The 18,949-nt window shown below is 34.4% G+C and overlaps 2 protein-coding genes across 4 annotated transcripts in view; one reads left to right on the top strand and one right to left on the bottom strand.

Annotated features, from left to right (window-relative positions):
* Nucleotides 1-18,949, top strand: part of LOC142350976 (copine-8-like) — a 118,020-nt gene that overhangs the window by 82,171 nt on the left and 16,900 nt on the right. For all 3 annotated transcript variants that reach the window (XM_075403005.1, XM_075403007.1, XM_075403006.1), the window contains 3 exons: nucleotides 2,264-2,339; nucleotides 10,767-10,894; nucleotides 17,963-18,065. In XM_075403005.1, coding sequence (XP_075259120.1) covers nucleotides 2,264-2,339; nucleotides 10,767-10,894; nucleotides 17,963-18,065 — 307 coding nt within the window. The remainder of the gene's footprint in view (nucleotides 1-2,263; nucleotides 2,340-10,766; nucleotides 10,895-17,962; nucleotides 18,066-18,949) is intronic.
* On the bottom strand, nucleotides 2,794-6,758 carry LOC142350979 (uncharacterized). Its single transcript, XM_075403011.1, has 4 exons — nucleotides 6,489-6,758; nucleotides 3,900-4,074; nucleotides 3,578-3,682; nucleotides 2,794-3,057 (listed from the first exon to the last, which is right to left on the bottom strand). Exons 1-4 carry the CDS (start codon nucleotides 6,525-6,527, stop codon nucleotides 2,861-2,863), a joined length of 516 nt encoding a protein of 171 aa, XP_075259126.1. The 5' UTR covers nucleotides 6,528-6,758; the 3' UTR covers nucleotides 2,794-2,860.

Raw genomic sequence — 18,949 nt, 5'->3', positions numbered from 1 at the left:
TCGTTTGAGTGCAATTTGTCCGACGTTTGTTGTTTTATTATAGCTGCGAAGCTGTAAGTTGAGCGGAGCTATATTGCGGTGCTCTTGGTTTTTTTTATCATTTCAAAGAATTTGAATTGTTTTGGGGCTCTTTCTTTCATACATTTCAAGGATCTGTTTACACCTTTTTTGTGATTTTTGAAGTCAAATTGGAGTAGTGATTGTGGTCACGCCGAAACAGGAAGTGGAGCGAAAATGGCAGTGGTTTTGCGGCGTGAAATATTTTCACTCTAATTTCGAAGTAGAGTGAGAAATGGTTTTCCAACAAAAATTCGCTTTCTCGCTTGTGATTTTTTGTTCACATGCGGCAATTTCACTCTGATGTTTACTGTTTTTCGATTATTTTGGATCGGATTTTTTTAAAAATGGTTTTCCCAACCCATTCATATTCAATCTGGGCCTAGTTTTTTGTTTGAACCAAGTTTACATTTCTCGCTAGTGGTTTTTTGTTCATAAGTGGCATTTTTATATTGATTTTGTTTTTTTGTTTTCTGATTTTTTTTAAATTTATTTTTTCCAGTTCACTCATAAACCGTTCTAGGTCTAGTTTTTTGCTTAGTCAATGAAAATTCTTTGAATTGTACGTGAGGACTTGTCCTATGTTTTTTTTGTTTCGTCGTCTGACGCTCTTTTTCGTTTTACATTTGTTCACTTAGCAAAGCTGAAAGTCAAATTTTCCGAATGAATTCGTCCTCTCACTAACGGCGTTTGCGCGTGTGACGTCATTTGTCACTCTCTTTTGCAAAAGTTTTTTGCGTGATTAGATTTTGATCTGTTTAATTTGATTTTGTTCAAGGTCAAAAGAACTCATATGTACAGTAAAGGTCCCTAATAAGAGGCTTCTTCGAGATGAATTTTAGCAATCTTTATTAATTTATCGCTAAATGTTTTTTACCTAGTGTTTTGAGTGGCGTCGATTTTTTTTTAATTTAGATCTGTCTCTGTTTCTATCTCTATTATACGGCACGCAGTCCTATTCTTTCGCAGCTATTCCGGCAGTCTGCCGGCTTTTTTTATTTCAAATCTTGTTTACTTGCTTTCAAGCGTAGTTTGTTGCAACTAATGTAGCCCTACTCATCTTTTTTATGCGAGTTTTTAGCTACCAATTATTTTGGTCTGACCTAAAAGTTTTGACAGAATTTTTGTAAAGCTTGGTGACAGAAACTTCGAGAAATTCTCGAGGAGAATTAATTTTCTAACTTTATAAGTCAGCGAAAATTCTGAGGAAACATATTTTTATGGTATCCTCTGTGTCCTCACTCAATGATAGTAGACTCCGTAAGTTTAAGCTAGCGACTCCCAAAAAGCAGCCTCTCGGTTATCGTTTGAGAGCAGAACAACCATGAGGTGAATTATGAGGTGAAAGTGCTGCTTCCTGTTTTAACCACCTATTCTTCTGAGAAACATCGAAAAACTGTTCAGCAATGTAGTGACCATTTTCTCAAGCGAAGTTTGTCTCACAATTTGACTGAATCTTAGAACAATTACCTGTCTATTTGAAAATTCAAATGTTGCTGTCGCCTTAATTTGAAAATCGTTAAGTTAGCAAGCTTGTTTCCCTAATTGTATTAAACAAATTACGGGCATGCATAGGGAAAATTTTTGAGGTATAACTTGTAGAAAAGTCTTTGATTTCAAATTTTGGTCAAAAATTTTGCCGACAGGTCTTGAAAGTCTCATTTATTTTTTTGTCGAATTTCATGCGTTGCAAAAAACATTATTGTTAATTAAAAAATTAATATTTTTTACTGTAAACTTGCACCAATAGTACCAACTGTAAACTTTTGTGTTGGTATGATCAACTGAACAAAGTTTTTTTCTCGGTTGCATGAGAATTTACCCAATGCCCTTGCACCCAATGCTCTTTAATCTTTTCGTTCAATTATCCGATGTTCGATTGTTATAGTTTCATATCAAGTCCCACGGGCCATTTAATTATATAGTCTGCTTAAGATTCGTTCTGTTAATTTTAACAATAGGGTAAATTAAAGTTGGCATTGTGTAAAATGGCATCGGGTAAAATGGAATGGGGTAAGTTGTCTTGGCACCTTTTCTTTCATAGCTTATCTGACCGAATTAAGAAAATTTTTCGTAATGTCCGCATGTGTGTGGTACTAAAGCTTGAACTTAAGATAAACCATTATGAGTGTCAAAAACTATATATTATAGAAGTTAATATTCTACTCTAGGTGAAGGCAATAGATTAGCAAGTTTGTTGTTTCAGAGATAAGCTGTTTCCAGTGTATGGCTTTGGGGCCAGATTACCACCCCACGGAGCAGTGTCACACGATTTTGCAGTGGTAAGTTGAAACTGCTAAAATTTTGTATATCTGCTTGCCAGACCATCTTTTAAAATTCCTATCTATCAACAAGGTCTTGCTTGCTGTAAGTTATCTCTGCAATTTTGAATTGAGATTATCGTAGAATTTGTACAGTGCTTCTTGACAATCGTCAGAATAGTCTTTGTTGGTTTCTTTTTTGCATTCAGTTTTAACCGGGTTTTGATTACGCTAATGAAAATCTATTTTTTTTAACTATTATAGTCAATTATCATCGTTTGTCAAAATAGCGTAAATTCTCGCGTTTGAATCTGTTTCTGTTCACTCTTTCTGACTGTTAATAAATTTCGTGGGAACCTGCCTCAATGCTTCTAAAACTGCAATCGTTGTGGATCCATTGATACTGTGTAGGAATTTTTCTGAATTTATTAAAATCTGAATAATCCTAGAACTCAACTATCAATTTTCAAAAACGTTTCTCATATAAAGATAATTCCAAAGGGCGTATGTATTAGTCAAATATAATAATGTATTAAACGTTCTCAATACCAGAGGAGTTTAACAGATTTCGAGGCATCTCTGATCTGTTGATAGAAGTTTCGTGGGAATGAGTTGGTTGAGAAAGAGAGTGCGATTATGTAATTGTTGCGCAATAGACTCACAGCAACACATCCCTTGTCTGATCTGAAAGTGGCAGTGTTTATGTTGTTCCCTTGCACGAAGCCAAAATATTCTCCGCCTGAAATTAAAGCATAAAAAGCTCAAAATTGCAGTGAATTGAAATGTATTTGCATTTGATACTTTTTTGTTATGGCCACTGGCGGAAGAATTTTGAGAAAATTTTGTTGTGCTACCGCTAGATGGATTAGATCTCAGCTAAATTTTATAGCGAGCTATAGGTTATCTATCTGACCACTAGGCTGGGTGGAGGGCTACGATGGGAAAGACCCTAAATTGTAACTGATGTGTCCTGTCCAGATTTTTTGGTTTCAAAATTATACTGCGACCTATATCTGACCTTCTCTGACGAATTAGGAAAACTTCGTCCCATAATTCTTAACTGCTTATTTCGCTAAATTATGTACCGACTCTTTCCAGACTACACTGTACTTTATTTGCCAAAAAGTTATTTCAAACCAGGATTGAAGTTGGAGTAGGACTCGAGATATTCAGTGCTTGCCGTTTCCTCTTTAAATTTTGGATTAGCGATCTTTTGAAAGTACAGATTTTTAAGAAGTGTTTTTCCGTGGTATGTTTACCCAATGTGATTCCGGTGCTCCGAATGAGGAACTGGTTTTTGACACCATTGATGACTTTCTGGGTTTCTGCCTCTTGTACGGGTGCAATGGGTAATTGAGTGGTTTCTGAAATTAGTTGAAATCTGAACGAAGCATCGGAAAGAAAATTCTGTTTGTTCATGAAAAGTTTGACTTGATTATAAACAGCAGTCTTTGTTCTGAAAACAGCTTTTTCGTTGCCTGAGCTAAATTTGTTACTGAAGCTAATATACGGTGAAATTGAAAAATCCGTTTTTCCTTTGATGACAGTCCAGGATATTGAATCTGGGTCCTTTTTAGTTACCTGGATTTGATCCTCCATCTTCTGTAGGTGATTGTTGTTTGACAGTTTGTGCCCAAATTTTTCCAGATAGATCTCCGATGACCCACATGTCGACCTCTGAGTAACTATTGACTAAGTTGTCACTCCAGACCTTCCAGCTTAGGTTTTCGTGTATCTCAGTCATGATGAAAGGAACCTGTCTCAGATAACAAATGTTGTGATAAAAACGCGTTACGTGAACAGAGCTCTATAATGAACAAATGTTACTATTGAGAAATTTTTTCTTTTGTGCTTTGTGATTTTTCTGAAGTTTTTGTAGTTGCCTTTGAATAAAAAACTAATCGGTATGCAACCAAACTTTACTCCTAAAACTTCCCGAACCTATTTATAGTTCCGAATATACATATGCGAGGCTGGCTTTTCTCTTCAGTCAAATTTTGATTTTTTTTTGTTTAAGCATCGCAGAGAAAGGAGAAAAATCATTTTGTAGCTCTTAAAGTCTATTTTTGATATAATTTTAGTTCTAGACAATTGCTTGTTAAAGCAGTATTAAACTTTAATCTTTTTTCAAAATTAATCAGTCTGGGGAACCAATTGTTCTTTTTAATAGCCGCACAGCGATAGCTGGGGCTATTATTGGCCTTCTCTTGGTTTTTTACAATTCAAAGAATTTGAATTGTATTGGGGCGCTGTCTTTTTTTTTTAAGATCTGTTCACACATTTTCATGATTTTTGAAGTCAAATTGGAGTAGTGATTTTGGTCACGCCGAAACAGTAAGTGGAGCGAAAAAGCGAGTGGTTTTGCGGCGTGAATTTTTTCGCTCTAATTTTAAAGTAGAGTGAGAAAACGGTGTTTGAACAAAAATTCGATTTCTCGGTAGTGATTTTTTGTTCACATGCGGCAATTTCACTCTGATTTTTACGGTTTTTTGATTTTTTGGATCGGATTTTTTTCTAAATGGTTTTCCCAATCCATTCACAGCTCTTTCTAGGCCTAGTTTTTTGTTTGAATTAAATTTTAATTTCTCGACAGTAGTTTTTTTTGTTCACATGCGGCATTTTGACATTGATTTTTTGTTTTTTTTTTGTTTTTTTTATCTGATTTTTTTAAATGGTTTTCTCAATTCACTGATATTCCATTCTAGGTCTAGTTTTTTTTGTTTAGTCAATGAAAATTCTTTGAATTGTACGTCAGGACTTGCCCTGCTATGTTTTTTATTTCGTCGTCATGATTTTTGTTACGACCATATGACGTCACAGCCACTTTTTGTTCATTCGTTCATGCAATTTCAATTGAATTGCATGTGTGACGTCATTTTTTGCTTTTAGTGGAGCGAGTTTTTTTGTTCATGCGCGTGATTAAATTTTTGGTCACACTTGACTTACCTCACTCTCAAAAATGACTTCCTCACTTTGAAATTGACTTTTATTTACTTTAATTCAAAGAGATAAGGTCAAATGGGTGTGTGTCACTCTAAATGAAGGTTATTTGAGATCAGCTAATAGAGGCAGCAATAACTTATACAGATTTTCAATCAAATTATAACAGATCAGCCTTCAATGAAAAGACGAATTTTTTTGGTCTGTTTTTTTAGACTGCCGATCTACGTATCTATTGCGGCTATTTTCTGGCAATCTGCCAGCTATGTTTCGTATTGGTATCTCTAAGAAAATTTTGCTGACACCCAAAAAAACTACGAAAACACTTCAAACGAATTTCTAAAACTCTAGACATCAAAATGAGTTAGCAATTTTTGTTCCTTTTTGTATAACATATTTTTGTCGCAAGTAAGCAGAAGTTGAAAAAAATTGTAAAAATTGGACAGAAAAATTTACTTTTTTTTCGTTTTTCTGATTTCACGCAACGCTTGGACGTTATAGGCGCTGTCCGGCGTCAGTAGCAAAAAAATTTGGAAAGTATGAGTATTATAATTAGAGACGATTATGAAGTATCAATCCAAATCAAAGTGACAAATTAAAGAAAAAATGCTCAAAGTTATGATCATGAAGCGAAGAAATTAAACTATGGAGTCGGTTCTCATCAAAAAATTACTGAAAGGAATGAATATCTAATTCGAGATAGTTTTTAAAGATTAAAATATTCGCCAAAATGTTGTTCAAAATATTTATCAGAATGGTTAGAAACGCGAAAAGGGTAGTGGAAACCGAAAATGTCTAAATGCTGGAAAAAGCTCTTCAGGTATCGTCCTGGTGGTATAATTTCTCGGAGAAATAACTGTGAAAATGCCGCGTGTGAAAATTATTCAAATTTTGGTTGCTTTTCTTATTTTTTTCTCATACTTGATTAACAACTCTAGCAAAGTCCTTTGTTTTGTAGCATTTCCCGTTTTTTTATACATCTGCAAAAATACTCTATTTTCTGCTCAGTTTCGAACCGATTCCGATGTATTTTTCTGTGAAAGTCAAAATTTCTTGGCCCAGCAGGTGATTTAAAAATTTCAATTTTCTAATTGTTTGTAGACAACTGTTAAATTTAAGAAAAAAGAACTAGTTTTTGTCTGGCTGACACAATTGAGGCATTCGTTAAGTTAAACTACACCGGCTTTATTGTTTGTGTTCTTGTTAGTTAAAAGTTAAAATGAAACAAACCTGAACCTTTTCCTTGCTACTCGCTTGCTTTGAAGGCATTTTCTATCAGTTTTGAGAAACCAAAATAAAGAGATGACAATAACTAATAATAATTGAGCGCTAGACAGCTAAATACAAGTGCTTCGACTTCTGAATGAATAAAGTGCGTGAATTTATGCTTTTGTGATTTGATTTGCGCAGTTTAGATTTATCAACTGCTGTGACTGAAGAATTTCAAATATAAAGATTACTGTTGTTTTGACCACTATAAATAGTTTTTGTTATGGGGACTTTATACATTATAATGAAGTACATACCTGTGTTTTAGTGGCCAGTTTTGTTCACGTGCTCTTTTTATCTCTTAAACGTATTGTATATTTTTGAAAAATAGTTGATCGTTAGTTTTGCTAAGCTGGAGCGCTCAATAAATACTGTTTCCGCCTCGCTCGATCGTTAATATGAACTCTTCTTCGCGAATTTTCTGTAAAAAAAGTTATCATGCAATATAAATAATCTGCGTTGGTTGAAAGTTGAATTAGATGTGGTGATACATTTTGAAGAATGCTTTAGGTTAAATGAAGAATTTTTTCTTATTGTTGCAGAAACCACTCAATAAATGAGAGATTATGATATGATTCGTGTTTTCCCATACTGTTATTAGCCGTCTTGTCTCTAAAATTAGCAATAATTTTTCGTTGCGCAGACAGTAATACAATAGTCTTGGCCTGTAATGGTTTCTTGAGCTTTATAGATGATCAGTGCAAAATTGACGGCCATTTTGTCACTTGATATAAATAGCCGATTGAAGAAATTCAGCGACCTGCAGTCGTATGGTTTGTCCATGCTTGTTGGTGTGAAAAGGAAGGTTGAACAAAAATCACTTGGTGGCCATCTTTGATATTTTTGAGTGGTTTATCAAAGCCGTTTTTAGCATCATAGACTATCAGGTTGCACGAGAGATATAACTACGTGAAAGGTTTATAACGTCGCCATCAGCATTAATTTTGTTGATCTTGTTTATAACTGACATAAAAATCAACAATGAGGCTCGCTACTGTGATTGAGAGCATCTTGTTTCAACCCCTCCTTGTTTACACCTACCTTGGACTTTCGGCACAAAATTGAGAGCAAAAATGTAAAAAATAAAGATACAGGCACCCAATATCTGTAACAGGACAAAATATACCTTTTGCTTTCATTGAACATCTCGAAACGTAATTGCTGAACTTTATCCACTTAACTACATAAAGTGATATTTTCCGAATAAATCTTCATCAGAAAATAATTAACCTTGAATACTGAAAAAGGACGAAATTTTAAAAGAAGAAGAGACACTCCTATTGATAATATTTTGGTGTTTTCGTAGCCTTTTAAAATGAAAGCTCCAAAAAGTTGTGTGAAACTTCTAAACACACAGAAACACACACAAGGAAAATTGGTAATGTTACTTTGCACATAATGCTCCAACCCTTGAATAATAATCTATTTATAGTTATTAATAAATTGCAGTCTAGCCTCGCCATCAATTTCAATCTTATTAAAGTTTGCACAATTGAATCCTACAGCTCGGGTTGTTGTCAGGTAGCTGTACACTAATTTGACGATCTACTTGTTTACAGAATGATTCTGGTGGGCTGTCTTCAAAAACAACCGACAAAAGGTTTCATTTAAATCGCAATGTTTCTCGAATTGTCCTTTGCTGCAAGTTATACTTCAAGGACTTTTCGTTTTTACTAAACGAAAGAAATAAACATTCGTAAAAATTAGTGTTATATTCAGAATAAATGAAAAACAAAGCGCCTTGAAAGAGCGAGGAAACAAGATTTTGTGGCAATTTTCAATTGCTCTCAAACTAAGTTTGTAGGAATTATATTAATCCTGTTGGTCTTTTTTATGCGATTTTTCGCTTGACCGATTTTTTGTCTCACCCATTTGACTTTTCGTCCTCAAAAATGGGATAAACAGGTAGCGAGCAGCGGGCATTAAATGCTCTCACAGCCTTTCAGCTCTATTTCAGCTCAAACTGTTTTTCAGACGTATACTTATGGTGTGAATAGTGGACGCCATCCCACTATTGCCCCCACACCACGCGATGTTGCCCTCACCTCCAAAACTTCCTATAGGGTTGGATGATGAGTAACTGAAAAGTTGTTTGGTCACGGATTTGTGTTTTTGGCCATGAACTATTTAATATCAAATTTTAGCAATTTTTTTAAATGAAATTTGTCAATATTTTAAGTTTTTTGCTCTAGCCTCAAGAGCCAAGGAAACCCCTCCAGAGTTTGATAATAGGTTACTGCTTAGTGTCTAGATGTTATGAAATGTTTTTCAAGGTTTTAATATCACGAATTAAATCAATTTTTAAAATTATTTGCATTTTTTCGTGTTATTTTTTATTGATTTATTCGGCACCAGGGTCTCAGGGACCTCCTCCAAGGTTTTATAATAAGCTGCTGCATAGTTTCTAAAGGTAATGGAGTGTTTATCAATATTTTAAGCTCTCAGGGTTGAGCAATTTTTAGTTAAATTTATTTTTAATTTTCGTAAAATCATTTTCATTGTCAAAGTTTATGGATCTTTGAGCCATTGAAACTATTCAAGGCTTGAAATAGTGACATTGGACAGTCTCTAGAGACAATGGATTGGTTTTGAAGATATTAATATTTTGAATTTAAGCAAGATTGTGTTAAAATTTGCAATTATTTTCAAAATTTTTGAAAATTTTTGTCCTTTTCTGAATCTAACGATAATTACTGGCCAACGAAACTTTTTAAATCTTGCAGATGGGTTACTTCACAGCACGCCGGAATTGTCTTGAACATTTTTTTTCATTGCGAATTGTGGAAAATTCTCTTGTAAATTTTTTACTTATCCATTTTTCTCTTTGGTTTATTTACTAACAAGGCTAGAAAACTGAAAGTTACAGAGTCGAATCCCGTCATGGTAATTATTCCTAGCGCTCTCTCTCTCCCTCTCTCTCGGTTGGCTTGGGTTTCTTTCCTTATTTTCTCGTTCACGTTTTGTCCCTCACACTCTGTCTCTCTCTCTCTCCTTAACTCTTTTTGTTTATGCCGCACTTCAGCTGATGTTATGTGGCGTGATGTTATCATCTGGTATCCTCATTAATACTGAGTTATATTTGAAATGTTTTATCATAAATGACTTAACTGACACTTTAGGAAATCATGGTTATGTGCTCTCAAACGCAGTTTGTAGCAAAAATTAATCCTGTTTTTTATGCAGTTTTTGGCTTGACTGATTTTTCGTCTTGACCATTTGACTTTTCGTCCTCAGAATGGGGATAAAGAGGTAGCGCCCAGTTGGAATTAAGTTCCCAACCGTTCAGCCCACTAGTGTTCAAGTATGCGATTTGCAGATACTGTTTTGTAGACTTATACTTATGGTATGAAGGGCGGTTCTTAGAAATTGATCCCACACCACCCACCGCCCCATCAGTTCCCCCCAATCCAATCCACTGATGCATCCCACACCGCTGCGGTGCGCCCACGCTGCGCTCACGTTACGCCTCTTCAATTAAGCTAAAGCTAGCTACTGACGAAGCCAACAGCTCGCCGGTCGTTTGAGAGCAATTTGCCCGACGTTAGTCGGTTATGTTTTAAGCCCCAATTTCTCACGAATTAATTTGATACATCTCCCATCTGCAAGCTGTTTTGTCTAGTTTTCGGATGAGATTTTGGCAGAATTAATAGTAAGCAGTTAACGTTTCCCTCAAAGATATTTCGTGCAAACTAAGTCCAGTGGAAAAATTTTATTGAAAATTATATTGAAAAAATTGAAAAGATTTTTAATCCTGTGTTGTTGTCAACCAAAATATTTCACGTACTTAGAACGTGTCCTCATTTTCACACATCCTAAACGTTTGCAATAAATGATCCTAAACGTTTACCAATGACAGTGTAAATTTTATTAATTGCTCTCAAATGAAGTTTGCAGTAATGATTTTATTCTTGTGATTTTTCGCCTAAACGATTTTTTTGTATGATCCTTTTAATTTTTGGTCATCAAAAAGGGGGATAAACAGGAAAAGTCCGGAGGGAATTAAATGGCTGAGCAGCCTTTCTAGTCTCTAAGTATGCGATTGACCAAAACTGTTGACAATTTCATGGTGTGAAGGGCGGTTCTTAATCTTTAATGTTTGAACCCCGTAATCGGGTTATGTTTGTTGTTAGAATGCACATTTGCTCTCTAGACAACGGCAAAGCAGATTTTTTGTGAATAATTGAACATGATTTTTCTGGCATTGATTTTGATTGTTTTCTAGCAGTTCCTTTCTTTCAGAATTTCAACCCAAGCAATCCCTACGTGGCTGGTCTGGATGGGATCCTGAATGCATATCACAGTTGTATCCAAAGTATACAGCTCTATGGTCCAACCAATTTCGCTCCAATCATCAACAAAGTGGCAAAGTGAGTCGTTAACCTCAAGGCATGAAATAAAACCTCAACCCATTCTTGCCCTCTGTTTAATTGCTCTGGAACGGAGCAATTATTGTAAACGTGTTGGTCTTTCTTATCCAAAATTATTGCTTGACCGTTTTGACTTTTCGAGTTACTTTTGCGCCCTTGATTTTTTCGTTCAAAAGTGTCAGCAGCTGATCTCAAGTGGCGGCAGTTCACTACTAAAAGTCAAATGAAAAAGGCGTCAAATTTTTGTTATTTTTTTAATTTTAAATTTTATTAGTGATGACAGTTGTTTATGATAACCTCTAATGACGTCATTTGAAGACCCCTTAGTGATTTTAGTTACAACCCCCATGCTCACCCTCGACTGAAGCAGGTTGTAATAGATTAGAGCTGCCACTAGTCGTTCGAGAGCAATTCTTCCGACGTTAGTCGGTTATGTTATTATCCAGGGACCAGATTAATTGGTGTGAGAAAACGAAACTTTTTGGTGCACAACCAAGCCTTTCAGTTCATTAAAGTGCATGAATCTACCTAATTTAGTGGATATGAGTTGGTTTACGTTTTCATTTGAGAGATTTTAATCGCCAAACTTTCATTCTTGAGAGAACATATCATTTTTAACTTTATCTGTTCATTAGATTAAATTTTCTTTATAGCATTCAGGGGTAAGCTGTAGATCTTCTGTAAAACTTCAAATGAATTGCGCTTATTAGAATCTGTCTTCACTCCATATTTATATAATAGACACTCCTTATTCTTAAATGTTTTCCAAAAGTCTGAAAGATTTTGGTCAAATTTAATTTTTCGTGCTCTTAAAGTTTAACTATTCATCTAATTTTTTGTGCCGAAATTTCTATTTCTCTCTACGGGGGCTCTATTTTTTGTCATTCGAGCCATCGGCACATTTGGTGCTTAAAAAGAAGTATGCACTGCATGTTATTTACTGTTAGATTTTGTTAAATTCACTCAGCTATACATCAGTCTCTTCAGAATTCACTCAAGCGTTAAAGTTCTTTGCAGAACACACAATTATGGTGCATTTTTTTCTTTAAATGTTTTTCTGTTTTGTTTTATGCTCTCTCGACTTCGTAGTTTTTCTTGGTCTGACCGTTTGACTTCTCTTCCTCAAAACGCTATAGGCAGTCGCTGAGCATTTCTCTCTTAGAGCCTTACTAGTATCTGAGTACGCGAGATAATTCCCAGTCAACCGTCCACCCTCTTTCACCTCACTTTACCACATGCCACCTCCCCTCTTCCCCGTCCGCTCTCCACCTCAGTACGCCCGTAACCCGCGCGCGCTCCACTACCACTATCAATTAGGGCTTTCCGATGCCGCAATTAGCTATAGACGAAGCTAAACGCCCGCCAGTAGGTTGACAGCAATTCGCCACGTCACGGATTGAGACTATTTAGTTTTTAATAGCCGCCCTCATCTTCTCAGCCGGCTATTATTGCGCTCGTTTTTTTTACAATTCAAAGAATTTGAATTGTATTGGGGCGCTGTCTTTTTTACGACTCGAAGAGGAGTATTGGAGAAGTCCTTTTTTTTTAATCAATTTTATTGGAGTGATTTTTAAAGCGGGAAATGAAACGCGTGAAAAAATTTGGAGTGGTTTTTGTGCTGAACAAAATTGAAGAGTGGAGCGAAAAGAGAGTGGTTTTTGTTCATACCGCTGTTTTTGAGAGAGCGATAAATTGATGTGTGAAAAAATTTTCTCTAAGCGAGCGAAATTTTTTTGTTCACATGCGGCTTTTTAAAACCGTTTTTTTGTTTTTTGGTTTAGAGGTCTGATTATGATATTGTGTGATGCTTAGGGTTGTTTTAATAGTGGTTCGCAATTTTTTGGTCATTAATAAGATTTTTATACCATTTTGCTGGTTTTTCAGCTATTTTGCTGAATTTTAGGCGATATTTAGCAATTTTTTGCGTTTTGTTTTGTTATAATGCTTTGTAATGGCTTTGAATAGACGCATGTTAGTAACTGAGTTCTTAGATACCAAGTGATTACATTCTCTTAGGTTGGAAACGATTTTTTTGTTCAGAAAAATGACAATAAACTGAAAAATTTGTAATTATTTTTCTTAATTTTTTGCTGTTTTTCGTTTTTTTTCTAAACTTAGAAAAATTTTTCAGCCTCTTCGACTTTCCTATTGTTTTCGAAGTCTTCCAGTACTAATTCGCTCCAATTAACGTTTTTTGGGTCTATGTGCTCCCGTGAAATTAAAAAAAACTCAATTTTTTCTATGATATTTTTTTTTCAATTTTTTTTAAATGCCCTTTGTGTTCTTCAATTTTTTATAGCATTTGGGGATGCCTATAGTCCAAATTAGTTGTCCTTGATGCGTGTTGATGATTTTGATTTCAGTTTTGAATCATTTTGTTAAAGATAATTGAGTAACTTTTATGAAGAGTTCCGCAAATTTTCGTGTTTTTTTGGAGTTTTTGCTGAGTTCTTCTGATTGTCTGCTTTTTGCCAGTTTTTAGTGGTCTAGCTTTTGATAGGAATTTTTCTAGAGGTTTTGTTGAAATATATTTAGTGCATTTTTCAATGACAAATATCACTAACTTTTCTTAAACACTAACTTTTTTTCTATTTTTTTCGTTCTTCGTTTTTACTCATATAAATAAACGATGATTTGGATTGGTGGACACTTGACCAGAGGTAGTATTAAAAGTTTTTTGAAATATTGATTTGATTTCAGCATAATGGTATTTTATTCATTATTTGTGGCCAATTTTTTTTTGTTTTTACAGAAAATATTTTTGGTTTTGTTTTTCATTTCCTTTCTTTTACCTTCGTTTATTCTACTTGAAATTTGTGTTTGGTTTTTGTCTCAAATAGCAGTGATTCAACAAAATTAAACTAAACCTATTTCACGGGTTTTCGCCAAAAGTTGTTTTTAAACTTGCAACTCAATGTAAAATTTTTATCACGTGCTTTATCGTCTTTTCTGGTCAGTTATTTTTTCATTGTTCTTTTTCTTTTTCACGGATTGAGACTATTTAGTTTTTAATAGCCGCCCTCATCTTCTCAGCCGGCTATTATTGCGCTCGTTTTTTTTACAATTCAAAGAATTTGAATTGTATTGGGGCGCTGTCTTTTTTACGACTCGAAGAGGAGTATTGGAGAAGTCCTTTTTTTTTAATCAATTTTATTGGAGTGATTTTTAAAGCGGGAAATGAAACGCGTGAAAAAATTTGGAGTGGTTTTTGTGCTGAACAAAATTGAAGAGTGGAGCGAAAAAAGAGTGGTTTTTGTTCATACCGCTGTTTTTGAGAGAGCGATAAATTGATGTGTGAAAAAATTTTCTCTAAGCGAGCGAAATTTTTTTGTTCACATGCGGCTTTTTAAAACCGTTTTTTTTTGTTTTTTGGTTTAGAGGTCTGATTATGATATTGTGTGATGCTTAGGGTTGTTTTAATAGTGGTTCGCAATTTTTTGGTCATTAATAAGATTTTTATACCATTTTGCTGGTTTTTCAGCTATTTTGCTGAATTTTAGGCGATATTTAGCAATTTTTTGCGTTTTGTTTTGTTATAATGCTTTGTAATGGCTTTGAATAGACGCATGTTAGTAACTGAGTTCTTAGATACCAAGTGATTACATTCTCTTAGGTTGGAAACGATTTTTTTGTTCAGAAAAATGACAATAAACTGAAACATTTGTAATTATTTTTCTTCATTTTTTGCTGTTTTTCGTTTTTTTTCTAAACTTAGAAAAATTTTTCAGCCTCTTCGACTTTCCTATTGTTTTCGAAGTCTTCCAGTACTAATTCGCTCCAATTAACGTTTTTTGGGTCTATGTACTCCCGTGAAATTAAAAAAAACTCAATTTTTTCTATATTTTTTTTCAATTTTTTTTAAATGCCCTTTGTGTTCTTCAATTTTTTATAGCATTTGGGGATGCCTATAGTCCAAATTAGTTGTCCTTGATGCGTGTTGATGATTTTGATTTCAGTTTTGAATCATTTTGTTAAAGATAATTGAGTAACTTTTATGAAGAGTTCCGCAAATTTTCGTGTTTTTTTGGAGTTTTTGCTGAGTTCTTCTGATTGTCTGCTTTTTGCCAGTTTTTAGTGGTCTAGCTTTTGATAGGAATTTTTCTAGAGGTTTTGTTGAAATATATTTAGTGGATTTTTCAATGACAAATATCACTAACTTTTCTTAAACACTAACTTTTTTTCTATTTTTTTCGTTCTTCGTTTTTACTCATATAAATAAACGATGATTTGGATTGGTGGACACTTGACCAGAGGTAGTATTAAAAGTTTTTTGAAATATTGATTTGATTTCAGCATAATGGTATTTTATTCATTATTTGTGGCCAATTTTTTTTGTTTTTACAGAAAATATTTTTGGTTTTGTTTTTCATTTCCTTTCTTTTACCTTCGTTTATTCTACTTGAAATTTGTGTTTGGTTTTTGTCTCAAATAGCAGTGATTCAACAAAATTAAACTAAACCTATTTCACGGGTTTTCGCCAAAAGTTGTTTTTAGACTTGCAACTCAATGTAAAATTTTTATCACGTGCTTTATCGTCTTTTCTGGTCAGTTATTTTTTCATTGTTCTTTTTCTTTTTTTTTGTTTTAAAGTGACAAGTGTTATTCAGTAGGATAAGCATTATGTTAGTTATTTTGGTCAATCAGTAGAATAAGTTTTATGTTTGTTAGGGGCGTTCGTTTTTTCCTTCGAGTCGTTTCCGGAATTCTTCCGGCTATGTTTTTTTTTTAAGATCTGTTCACACATTTTCATGATTTTTGAAGTCAAATTGGAAGAGTGATTTTGGTCACGCCGAAACAGGAAGTGGAGCGAAAAAGCGAGTGGTTTTGCGGCGTGAAATTTTTTCGCTCTAATTTTCAATTAGAGTGAGAATACGGTGTTTGAACAAAAATTCGCTTTATCGGTAGTGGTTTTTTGTTCACATGCGGCAATTTCACTTTGATTTTTACTGTTTTTTCGATTTTTTGGATCGGATTTTTTTCTAAATGGTTTTTCCAATCCATTCATAGTCCGTTTTAGGTCTAGTTTTCTGTTTAGTCAATGAAAATTCTTTGAATTGTACGTCAGGACTTGTCCTGCTATGTTTTTTTACTTCGTCAAACTTTTCTTCGCTTTACCATTTTGCCGCTTTTTCGACATTTTGCGTGAAATCTTTGTGACTTCTCTAAGCTAGTTTCTCTCTTCTCTCATTCTGCTAAAAGTGAATTTGAACATCAGTTGCTAAGCAAAGCAATTCAAAATGAACAGAGTCGGTATAAAAAATTGAAGTCAGAAATAGAAACGGGATAAACCCATAAAGCCCAATTTTAGATGCCCGCTATTTGAACGTCGTTCCTATAAGTCTTAGTTACCACCTCTAATGCTTATTGGTGTTGATAGTAGCCCCTGTAGCCTCTCTCTAAGAAACAGAAGTATGTTCAACTAAGAAATGCCATCAAAATAAATCGGACTTAAAAAATATTTTTGTACAAAAATCTTTTTTTTTTCAATATATTCTATTCGTTCAATCCCAATCATGCTTATTGGAATCAACGGCGGCTATTTTCCGGCAATCTGCCGGGTTTGTTTACTGTTAAATTTTGATTTGGTGGAGTTGGGTTTTTTGTCGTTGGGATAGCTGATAAGTTATCAAAAGCCCACGTTGCTAACATCAATAGCAAGGGCGGCAATGGTGCACAAAGTGGATTCTCGCAATACTCGCAAAAAGTGGATGCAAGCTCTTTTGTCTAATATTGAATTTTGCGTCGTGAAATTCAGAGTGAGATTTTACTGTGATATTCAGTATATTTCATTCTAATGTACTTGAAATTTCATTTTTTGTCAATTGACTTTTGAATTAGCCTATAGATTTTTTTAATAGCCGCGAAGCGATAGCTGAGGTTATTATTGGCCTCCTCTTTGTTTTTTTTAATCTATTTCGTCGTCAAGATTTTTGTTACGACCATATGACGTCACAACCACTTCAAATCTGCTTTTTCATTGGTTCATGCAATTTCAACTGACTTGCGTGCGTGACGTCATTTTTCGCTCTTAGTTGAGCTGGTTTTTAGTTCATTCGAGTGATTGAAATTTTGGTCACACGTGACTTACCTCACTCCTCACTCTTAAAAATGAATTCCTCACTCTGAAATTGACTTTTCTGTGCTTTAATTCAAAGAGATAAGGTCAAATGAGTGCTTGTCACTCTAATTGAAGGTTATTTAAGAGCAGCTAATAGAAACAGCAATAAGTTATACAGATTTTTAATCAAAATTTAACATCTCAGCTCTTGATGAAAAGAATAATTTTTTTTGGTCTGTCTTTTTTGCCTTCTTTATGAGACTACAGATCTATAAAGCTATTGCGGCTATTTTCTGGCAATTTGCCGGCTATGTTATTAAGTTTTGTTAAAAATTGTGTGTTTTGGTTGCAATTTGTAATTGTAAATTTTAAGTGCAAGAGTGAATGGTTTATGTGGGCTCTGAATATCAGAGCTGAACTGAAAACTTTTCAAATAAACAATGACAAGAATTAATAATGAGGTGATATGTAGAGGAGATTCTGTGACAAACATCTTGTGACAATTAATAAAGCTATGCATACGTAGCATTCTTTTGAAACACTCTTATTATTATGAATAAGATTTCAAACCGTTGCAATCACTTATGTAACTGTATTGCGGCTAGCCGCAAGAGACAGATTTATATTTATATTTATGCCCAAGAGTTCGTTAATTATCAATTTTTTTCGCATTTGACTTAAGTTGACGAAAATGTTGGGGCAATATGCGGATAAGTATGTTTACTATCTAAATTCTAACCCTTCAATGGTATCATGTCCGCGTATCCGCGAATAATATTCATTCCTGATTCTGTTTTCCCGTAAAGCGTAGAAATTTTTGCCCACAATGAAAATTTTTGGTGAATGTATGAAGAGATTTATCAGATTTGGATGAGAAACTGCTGATTAATTGTTACAGGCATTCTACTTTGAAAAATAAGTTTATGGTCAATGATGCTGGAAAATTTAGTGCCTCTCAATTTAAACAGATGAAATCATAGCAAACGTTGATATTAAATGTATTGTTTCAGTCAAGCGCGTGAAGTGAGACCGGGCGAGGATTATGTGATTCTGCTCATAATAACAGACGGAGAAATCACAGACATGGAGAACACAAAACACGCCATAGTTCAGGTAGGAATAAAATTATGGAAAAACACACAAGTTTGTACAAACCTGCACAAGTTTGTAACGTGAACTATATCAGATGTAATATGTTTAACTCCGTTGATAGTTTTTTCATTGACCTATGTTTTCAAATCTCGATATCTCCTCGAACCGAACAAAGACAAATGAATTTAAAAATTTTTGATTAAAAGATTCTGTTTGCTGAATTATTTGATTGATATCACTTACAACAATCACTTATATAGACATCTATATCTGACAAATTTGACGGAGCTAGCAGAACCCAGCTAAGCGTATAGTGTCCTTCCTACCTTCCTAAAGTCAGGATTAGTGCAATCATTGTACATCTCGTAATGTTTTATTGCTCTTGTTATGCAAAATTTTTTGTTCGCGGTTTTGACTTTTCGAGACTTTTGCAGTTTTAACTTTTTCGTTTTGCGTGATCTAAATTTCTCTCTCATTAACAATGCGCAGGTGAACTCAAATGGCGGCAGTTCACTACTAAAATTCAAACGACGAAGATTGCAGAGAAATTGGTGTAATTTGTTACTTTTAATTTATAGTGGTATATAATCTCATCTTAAGATGTTATTTGAAGCCCACACTAGGGAATTTAGTTACTCTCCCCTCACTGAAGCAGGTTGTAATAGATTTGAGCTCCCACTAGTCTTTCGAGAGCAATTCTTCTGACGTTACTTCTTCAGACGTCTGCAAAGTATTTGAGTCGCGACATAGACCACAAGCTGAGTTTCAAGGAGCATGCAAATCAGTTGCTGAAAAAAGTGCCAAAAATGTTCCGTTGCTGTATCAACTCAAAAAGTTTTTGCCTTCTTCTATTGTTTAGAGCATATAATTCCTTTATTCAGCCAGTCTATCAGTACGGAATACTG

The sequence above is a fragment of the Convolutriloba macropyga genome, chromosome 12 (assembly GCF_964194025.1).
Source record: "Convolutriloba macropyga chromosome 12, txConMacr16.3, whole genome shotgun sequence".
Classification (NCBI taxonomy): Eukaryota; Metazoa; Xenacoelomorpha; order Acoela; family Convolutidae; genus Convolutriloba; species Convolutriloba macropyga.
This window is presented reverse-complemented; position numbering and strand designations above follow the sequence as displayed.

What these genes read in the sequence shown, in the direction of transcription:
- LOC142350979 (XM_075403011.1), bottom strand. Translation starts at nt 6,527, where the DNA reads ATGCCTTCAAAGCAAGCGAGTAGCAAGGAAAAGGTTCAG. An exon ending in AGATGGAGGATCAAATCCAG is followed by an intron (nt 3,683 to 3,899) that starts GTAACTAAAAAG and finishes AACTAATTTCAG; the next exon opens with AAACCACTCAATTACCCATT. An exon ending in GAGCACCGGAATCACATTGG is followed by an intron (nt 3,058 to 3,577) that starts GTAAACATACCA and finishes CTTTAATTTCAG; the next exon opens with GCGGAGAATATTTTGGCTTC.